The 9,742-nt window shown below is 40.4% G+C and overlaps 1 protein-coding gene across 1 annotated transcript; it reads right to left on the minus strand.

Moving 5' to 3' along the window:
- Positions 1-4,067: 4,067 nt before the first annotated feature.
- Positions 4,068-4,838, minus strand: LOC104671282 (high mobility group nucleosome-binding domain-containing protein 3-like). Its single transcript, XM_030936691.1, has 2 exons — positions 4,514-4,838; positions 4,068-4,472 (listed from the first exon to the last, which is right to left on the minus strand). The coding sequence occupies exons 1-2, from the start codon at positions 4,729-4,731 to the stop codon at positions 4,451-4,453; spliced, it is 240 nt and encodes a 79-aa protein (XP_030792551.1). The 5' UTR covers positions 4,732-4,838; the 3' UTR covers positions 4,068-4,450.
- Between the last annotated feature and the right edge of the window lie 4,904 nt (positions 4,839-9,742).

Here is a 9,742-nt window from a genome sequence, read left to right on the forward strand (position 1 = left end):
AGTGTGATAGACTGAGGTCAAACATATTTATAATAATAATGTCAGGAGCTTAACTCACTACTAGACGAACAAGTTGCATTATTAACTCTATACAAGTCTATGCTCCTTACAGGAGGTATGCAAATCAAAGAGAGTCAGAAAACAATTTGTAAACGAGGTGTTTGAGTTAATATATATCAGGAAAATGCAGGTTAAAACAAAATTTAGAAATTGGGAGTCATGATGTTGATCCCAGATTAGATCAAAAAGCATTAAATAAGACTAAGAAGGATGCTTTAAAATGCCAAATGCTATAATTTCACAATGAAGATATAACGGTTTTTAATATCTATGCATTCAATAATGTAGCACAACTCTGATGATGCAGAAACTATAAGAGATACAAGGAAAAACTTAAAGAAAATAACATAGTAATAATAGGGCACTTTAATCATCTCTCTCAGCTCAAGACAGTAAGTGTAGAGAAGAAACAGTGCATTCAATAAGATACAAAGAACTCTACAGACGTATAGTCCAGCAACGTATTAACCTAACAAGAAAAAACTATGCCTTCTACACATGAAATATTCAATATCAAGTCACAAAGAAAACGTCAACGCATTACTCAAAACTAGAAATAGGCCCAGGTGTGGTGGCTCACGCCTGTAATCCCAGCACTTTGGGAGGCTGAGGTGGACAGATTGCTTGAGCTCAGGAGTTCAAAATCAGCCTGGGCAACATAATGAGATCCCATTTCAACAAAAAGAAAAATACAAAAATTAGCTGGGCATGGTGGCACATGCCTGTAGTCCCAGATACTCAGGAGGCTAAGGAAGGAGGATCACTTGATCCTAGGAGGCAGAGGTTGCAGTGAGCTGAGATTGTGCCACTCCATTCCAGCCTAGATGACAGACGGAGACTCTGTCTCAATAATAAGAAAAATAATAATAATAGAATTATTTATTTATTTATTGCTTTTTCTTTTCCTTCTTTTCGTTTTTGTTTTTGTTTTTTTTTTTTTTTTTTTTGAGACGGAGTCTCGCTCTGTCGCCCAGGCTGGAGTGCAGTGGTGCGATCTCAGCTCACTGCAAGCTCCGCCTCCTGGGTTCACGCCATTCTCCTGCCTCAGCCTCCCGAGTAGCTGGGACTACAGGCGCTCGCCCCGTCGCCCGGCTAGTTTTTTTGTATTTTTTTGGTAGAGACGGGGTTTCACCGTGTTAGCCAGGATGGTCTCGATCTCCTGACCTCGTGATCCGCCCGTCTCGGCCTCCCAAAGTGCTGGGATTACAGGCTTGAGCCACCGTGCCCAGCCTCTTTTCCTTCTTTTCTTCCTTCCTCTCTCTCCCTCCCTCCCTCCCTCCCTCCCTCCCTCCCTTCCTTCCTTCCTTCCTTCCTTCCTTCCTTCCTTCCTTCCTTCCTTCCTTCCTCCCTCTCTCTTTCTTTCTCTCTCTCTCTCTTTCTGCCTCTCTCTTGCTCTCTCTCTTCTTCTCTCTCTCTCTCTTTCTTTTCTTTCTGAGACAGGGTCTCACTCTGTCACCCAGGCTGGAGTGCAGTGGCATGATCTCAGCTCACTGCTGCCTCCAGCTCCCAGGTTCAAGCAATTCTCCTGCCTCAGCCTCCCCAGTAGCTGGGATTACAGGCCCTTGCCACCACACCTGGCTAATTTGTATTTTTTGTAGAGCGGGGTTTTTGCCATGTTTCCCAGGCTGGTCTCAAACTCCTGAGCTCAAGTGATCCACCTTCCTGAGCCTCCCAAAATGCTGAGATTACAGGCATGAACCATTGCCCCTGGTCACAAATAGCATTCTTTTTTTTTTTTTGAGACGGAGTCTCGCTCTGTCGACCGAGCTGGAGTGCAGTGGCCGGATCTCAGCTCACTGCAAGCTCCGCCTCCCGGGTTTACGCCATTCTCCTGCCTCAGCCTCCCGAGTAGCTGGGACTACAGGCGCCGCCACCTCACCCGGCTAGCTTTTTGTATTTTTTAGTAGAGACGGGGTTTCACCGTGTTAGCCAGGATGGTCTCGATCTCCTGACCTTGTGATCCGCCCGTCTCGGCCTCCCAAAGTGCTGGGATTACAGGCGTGAGCCACCGCATCCGGCACAAACGCATTCTTAAAGGAACATGTAATAGTGACGGATTTTGCCAAATCTGTGTTGTTGTTGTTGTTGTCTTTGGAAATTAGCAATATATATGTAAACACACACACACATTATTTTAAAACTCTTGAATAAAAGGAACTGAAAATAAAATGAAATTGCAGAATTTTTGGAAAACGATAATTAAGCTAGACATATAAGGATCTGTAGAACACAGCTACATGAATTCCCCATAAAAATTAATAAAAGTATAAGTTCACAACTAAAACAGAAAAGCAGTCAACAAGTAAATAAGTAAGTAAATGAATAAATAATCCTTTTTTTTTTTTGGAATCAACGTGTAGAAAAACCAACCTAATTTTGAAAAGAGTGAAAAAGCTGAGGTAAGAAAGAAGGCACAAACACACAAAATAAGAAATAAGAATGGGAAAAGATATAAACAGATAGCTCACAAAATATACAAATGATGCTTAAATATATGAAAAGATGCTAAAGTTGTTTGTAATACCAGAAGCATAAACCAAAAGTATACTGAGATATGATTCTCACTATCAGCTTGACAAAAATTTGCAAGTTTGAGAAGAGATGATGATGAGGCTGGGGAGAAGCAAGCATTTTCACACCTTCTGGTGGGAAAGCAAAATGAGACAGCCTCAATGCAGAGGAATTTGGTACAATTCAGCAATACTACACGTGTCTGTTTTGTTCCTGCTGTTTCTTTGGTGTCTGAAGTAGTGCCTAGCATTCAATCATTATTTGTTAAAGGAATTGGATGTCCTAATCTTTCCTGTCACATACATAAATTAACATAATCCCTACACAGACACGTGCCTATGGAAACATAGACATAATCAAGCTCATAGCAAATAAGAAAATGGAGTTTCTTTAGTGTTGTCAAAATTATGCAGTTAGAAAGAAAGAGGCAGAGATAGGACTAAACCCAGGTCCTCGGACTGTCAACTCAGTGTCAGGTCAAACCTCACAGAGAAGAAAGGGCACCAGAGTGTATGAGGATCCATCCAAAGGGGCTGGGGAGGAAGCCATAGAAAGTGGTCCTTCCACTTCTCACCTCCAGCCTTAACAGGAAGTCTGGCCATGAAAATATGGAGAAGACACCGTCTCAGCATCCATGTTCCGAGGACCTTGCAGGAATAGGAAGGTTGTGAGTGACCATTTCTTTCAACAGTTAGAGTTTGGCAAATGTGTCTATGACTCAGAAAGGATGTTCTCTCAAAGCAGTTCAGAGCCCAGAGGTCTAAGAGAGGGGCCCTAAACCCCTGTGACCATAAGGCATTCACGTAACATTCAAGGCAACTAGGCTGCTCCATCTCAGGCCCACCCCCTCCATCTCCTGTAGGGACTTACCGCCCATCCTTGACTTTTAAAGTTTGCACATAGAGGCTTCTTTCAAAAAATGTGCATGCTATTTTAGAGACAAGAGGGAAAATTTATGGAAAATACAGAGACTTGATGGGAATGAAGTATGTTTACACTTTCTGACACAGACTCTATTTTTTTCAAAGGATAGCGAAATCATCCTTCCAAATTATATCAAACACATTGAAGTGTACACACAGACCACTTAAATACAATTTTTGCTAAAAATTTTTTGAAAAAAAATTTTATAGTTTTGTTTTTGGAATTAGGACATAAGTTGTACATTTGCCTCATTTTAGCTATGACTTCTTTGCAGTTGCAAAGAAATTGCAGAGCACATTTTTGAAAATATATATATTAAAATTGCTTAACAAGTAAGAATTTTTTATTAATACTAAATTTAACAATAAATGAGTTTCACAAAGTTTTGTATCTAGACATTTAAATTTAAATGTTTATAGATTTCCTTTGCACATTTATTTTGGAGCTGACACACAGGTATACCTATGGAAAGACATCTATTTATTTTATTTTATTTTATTTTTGTAGACAAGAAAATCTTTTATTTTAAACCACGAATTGTCAGCAGGTGGTCATAACTATCCATGTTTTATTAAAATCACATAAAACCTAGGTACAAAAGCATCACTGATTATTGCTCTAGAAAAACTGCATGAAAAACTCAAATATGCACAGCAAAAACACCACAGTATACACAGGACTAAATTTTAAAGCAAGTGCGTGGAATGCTGAATCCATCTTACACACAGCTTCCAATATTCAACTGATATTTATTTTACTTGAGGATGATGGAAATTTCCAAAAAGCGTGATTATGAGAGGGTAAAATGTTGATCCTTACATATTTTTGCATGCCAACTAGTAGAGTCCTAAAAAATTAGCATTTAGAAAATAGTAAAAACAGCTTTCAAAAGTTGACCCAAGAGATACATAAAATTAACCCCAGTTTTTCATGACAATTTATTCTCCCTAGTTAACTACAGATTCAGTTTTCTGTGCCTCTTCAGCTTTAGTTTCATCATTTTCAGATGGTGCAGTACCTTCCTTTCCAGCTTCCTGCTTTTCCTTTCTTCCCTTTAGCACCTCTGCTAACCTTTGCTCCAGGTTCTTTCTTAGCAGATGTTTTTCTTTGTTTGGGTGCAGGTTTTGGTGGAGGAGGTTTTACTGACAATCTGGGAGACCATCTTGTGGGCTCCCGTTTAGTTACTTTGGAGCCATCTTTGCCCTCTGTATTCTCTGAAGACTTTCTCTTCTGCATAGTGGCTATGTCATGCAGCAAAAAGTAAAGCAATGGGGTGGAACTGCTGCGCTGCCTCTGGATGCTGCCTCTGCCACTGCAGCTGCTCACGCACAGGGCACAGCATAGCCCCTATCTATTTATGTTTGATTCAGATATTTTTGTTGGCTCTTGCAGAGCTCATAAGTCCCAGTCACACTGGATTGGTCGTAATGTGTAAAATGGCCCTGTCCTCAGGGACACTCAGGGCTGAAGCCTCACTTCAAAGGCCCAGAAAACCTCTTTCACCAGGTAGCTTCCCAGTCTGCAGAGACGGCAAGTATACTGTGCTGCTGTCCCCTAGTGGCAGATACGACTAATACCTGTAAAGGAGCTCCGGCAGTAAATGTGATTCTGCTGGAATGGAAAGGAAGATGGCATCAGACGTAAGAACGGGCTCAGTGGTGTGGTCTTGGGCACAGCAGCACCCAGAGTAAGTGGCCCTGAACCCTCAGGAGTGAAACTGCCAGTAGTGAGAGCAGCCCCAGGCTGCTCTGAGCCTTGGGGCTGAGTGTGTGTGTGTGCGTGCGTGTGTGTGTGTGTGTGTGGTGTTAAGGAGTGCCTTTCATGAAGCCACTCCTACTGGCAACTATCTTCCAAAAACTATATATCTACATCATTTCCAAGGCCTTGGCACACTGTGTGAGGATGACCTGATTATCCCACCTAGGAAAGCACATTTCTGGAGCAGTCCCTACAGAGAGGCAGGGAGGTCAACATCCTGTGGCTGTCTCTCCTCAAGGCAGAAAGTGATGGTCTGCGCACTTCTCCTAGGAGTCCTGAGACCAAGGCTATAGTTTGCTGCTGTCCTGGTCACTCACAGAAGGCTGTGGATTCAACTCTCAGGACCACTCAGCTCTGTGTGGCACGTCCTCAGTGTTCCCCATTTATACACGAGCTACAAGTAATTAATAAATAATGGTTTCCCTGGCCACATCTTTAGAAAGTAAGCAGGGTTAGGGCTGGAATGAGCACATCTATTCTTACCTACTTCCATTTAATGGAGGAAAAAAAAACTAAGAAATTAAAGCAGCCAAATGACTTTGCCCCTAAGGTCTGCATGAGTGGCGAGAGGCTTACAGATCCACAAGACCTAGTTCTTTTAGAGTGGATGAGGGTGAGGGTGTGGGCCTGTTGGAACAGACAAGGCTAAATTTTCAAGGCAACATCACCTCCTATCCATCACAGCTGAAAGGTGCCTCTCGACCTTCTTCTCACAGTACTAAACACCCTCCGGGGAGAGGCTCCCTGTTCCACGGTATTGTCAGGTGGTTACGAGTCCATGGCTCTGGGTGAAATGCAGAGGAGACACTGGTTCTGGTTTATTTAGGGATTCTCTGGAAAAGAGCTGATATTACAAAGTGACAAAAAGAGGAATAGTTTTTGGAGAGGTGTCCTAGGTGCCAACATAGTAACACACACTTTTGGAATTCTCTGGTCTTCTGTTTGGAAAAGAAAAGTAAATCAGTTAGGTAACCAGATAGCCAGGTGATGTTCCAGACCCACGATTTTTGTGTTTGTTTTGGATGTTTTCCTTTTATTTTTAGCTGACACATAAAAATTGTATGTATTTATGGGGTATAGAGTAATATTCTGATACATATATACAATATATAATGATCAAATTAGGGTAGTTAGCATATCCATCACCTCAAACAATTGTCACTTATTTGTGTTGGGAACATTCAAAATCCTCTCTTCTAGCTTTTAGAACATAGACAATAAATTATCGTTGACTATATTCACCATACAATGCTATAGAACAAGGGTGCCCAAGTCCATGCCCTGTTAGGAAACAGGCCACACAGCAGGAGGTGAGTGGCCAGAGAGTGAGCATTACTGCCTGAGCTCCACCTCCTGTCGAACACTATTGTGAACTGCACATGCAAGGGATCTAGGTTGCATGATCCTTATGAGAAGCTAAGGCCTGATGATCTGAGGTGGAACAGTTTCATCCCAAAACCATCCCCTCAGGCCCTGGGGACCTTGGAAAAATTGTCTTCCACAAACCAGTCCCTGGAGCCAAAATGCTGGAGACAGCTGCTGTGGAACATTAGAATTCACTCCTCCTATCTAGTTGTAATTTTGGATCTGTTAAGCAACTTTCCCAATCTTCCCCTCCCCTCTACTCTTTCCAGCCTCTAATGCCCCCAATTCTACTCTCTACTTCCATGGGATCCATTTATTTTTACCCCCACGGGGCGAATAAGAACACGTGGTCTTTATCTTTCTGTGCCTGACATTTCACTTAATGTAATGTCCTCCAGTCTCATCCATGTTGCTGTGAATGACGGGATTTCATTCTTTTTTAGGCTAAATAGTATTTCATTTTGTATATACACACATTGTCATTATCCATTCATTTGTTGATGGACATTTAGGTTGATTCCATCTCTTGGCTACTGTGAATAGTGTTGCAATAAACATGCAGTTGCAGGTATCCCTTTGATATACTGATTTCCTTCCCTTTAGATACATACTGGGTAGTGGGACTGCTGAATTATATGGTAGTTCTATTTTTAGTTTTTTGAGAAAAATTTCATACTCTTTTCCATAATGGTTGTGCTAATTTACATTCCCACCAACAGTGTATAAGAGTTCCCTTTTCTCCACATCCTCACCAGCATGTGTTATTTTTTGTCTAATAGTCCTTTTAACCGGGGTAAAATGATATCTCATTGTGGTTTTGATTTTCATTTCCCTGATGACTAGTGATGTTGTGCATTTTTTCGTAGAGCTGTTAGCCTTTTGTCTGTCTCCTTTTGAGGATGTCTATTCAGATTCTTTGACCATTTTTAATAGGATTATTTGTTTGTTGTTGAGTTCCTTGTATGCTTTGGATATTAGTCCCTTGTCAGTGAATACTTTGCAAACATTTTCTCCCCTTCTACAGGTTGTCTCTTTACTCTTTTGTTTGCTTTGCTGTGGGGAAGCTTTTTGGTTTAATATAGTTCATTCGCCTATTTTTGATTTAGTTGCTTGTGCTTTTGAAGTCTTAGTCATAAAATCTTTGCTCAGACCAATGTCCTGAAGTATTTTCCCTGTTTTGTTTCAGTAGTTCTATAGCTTTAAGTTTTATGTTTAAATCTTTAATCCAGTTTGAATTAATTTTCATGTATGGTAAAAGATAGGGGTCTAGTTTCAGTCTTCTGTAAATGGTTATCCAGGTTTCCCAGCACTATTTATGGAAGAGGATGTCCTTTTCCTAATGTATGTTCTTGGTAGCTTTGCTGAAAAATCAACTGGCTGTAAATATGTAAACTTATCTCTGAGTTCGCTGTTCTGTTCCATTGGTCTATGTCCGACCCAAGGTTTTTCTCAGGCTTTGTATAATTTTGTATTGAGCAAGCAGGAACTCAATCAATGCATGTTTTTAAATTTCCTAAATAAAGAAATACAAATCCTTTTTAAAGTAAGAAAAAGTAGCCATGAACCATCATATATTTATCACAGAGAAATCAAAAAAGACACAAGCAAAGAGATTAATATTTTTAAAAACCAATACCAGAAATAACCACTGTTATTTAATTCCTCTAGACCCTCTTCTATATGCAAATTACCATACAGACATCTAAATGAAAGTGTATGTCTATATGTGCAAATTTATATGTAAATTATATCTATAAGTTGTATATTTATATGCAAAACATATACAATATATACCTTTTGCAAACCATATATGCATATACACCTATATACTATACAAATATGTATGGCTGTGGAATAGCTTCTACAGACTATTTTCAGTGATTTAGGGCAGCCCATGTTAGTAGAGTTTGGTGATTAGGAGTGTCTTTGGGAGCAAGTTTACCTAAGTTCAAACCTCGGCTGTGTACTTTAGAAGAGATATGTCCTTGATCAAGGCACATACGTTAATTATCTCATCTCTAAAGTGGAGAAGATAATGGCATTTCCTCACAGGTAGTTGTGAGAATAGCTAAATCCATATATTTAAAAGTGCCTGACACATGGCAGGGTAAGCCCTCAACAAGTCTTTTTTTTTCCCATCAACTTTCATTTCCTGGGGGACATATGCAGGATGTGCAGGTTTGTTACACAGGTAAGCATGTGCCGTGGTGATTTGCTGCACAGATCAACCCATCACCTAGGTATTAAGCCTCAGCATCCATTAGCAATTCTTCCTGATGCTATCCCTCCCTGCTCTGCCAGACGCCAGTGTGTGTTGTTCCCCTCTATGAGTCCATGTGTTCTCATCAGTTCACTCCCACTTATAAGTGAGAACATGTAGTGTTTGACTTTCTGTTCCTGCATCACTTTGCTGAGGATAATGGCTTCCTGCTCCCTCCATGTCCCTGCAAAGGACATGATCTCGTTCCTTCCTTCTTATGACTACATAATATTCCAGGGTGTTATGTACCACATTTTCTTTATCCAGTCTATCAAAGAAACTATCATCAGAGTGAACAGAAAACCTACAGAGAGGGTGAAAAATTTTGCAATCTATCCATCTGACAAAAGTCTAATATCCAGAGTCTACAGGGAACTTAAACAAATTTACTAGAAGAAAACAAACAACCCCACTAAAAAGTGGGCAAAGGACATGAACAGACACTTCTCAAAATAAGACATTCATGCAGCCAACAAACATGAAACAGGATCAACATCACTGATCATTGGAGAAATGCAAATCAAAACCTCATTGAGATACCAACCATCTCACTCCAGTCAGAATTACAATTGTTAAAAAATCAAGAAACAACAGATGCTGGCAAGGTTGTGGAGAAAAAGGAACACTTTTACACTGTTAGTGGAAGTGTAAATTAGTTCTAACATTGTGAAAGACAGTGTGGTGATTCCTCAAAGATCTAGAAGGAGAACTACCATTTGACCTAGCAATCCCATTACTGGGTATATACTCAAAGAAATATAAATCTTTCTATTATGAAGATACACCCACTTGTTTGTTCATTGCAGCTCTATTCACAATAGCAAGGACATGTAATCAACCCAAATGCCCAACAGTGATAGACTG

The sequence above is a fragment of the Rhinopithecus roxellana genome, chromosome 8, assembly GCF_007565055.1.
Source record: "Rhinopithecus roxellana isolate Shanxi Qingling chromosome 8, ASM756505v1, whole genome shotgun sequence".
Lineage (NCBI taxonomy): Eukaryota > Metazoa > Chordata > Mammalia > Primates > Cercopithecidae > Rhinopithecus > Rhinopithecus roxellana.

What these genes read in the sequence shown, in the direction of transcription:
- LOC104671282 (XM_030936691.1), bottom strand. Translation starts at nt 4,731, where the DNA reads ATGCAGAAGAGAAAGTCTTCAGAGAATACAGAGGGCAAAGATGGCTCC. An exon ending in GCAGGAAGCTGGAAAGGAAG is followed by an intron (nt 4,473 to 4,513) that starts GTACTGCACCAT and finishes AAAGCTGAAGAG; the next exon opens with GCACAGAAAACTGAATCTGT.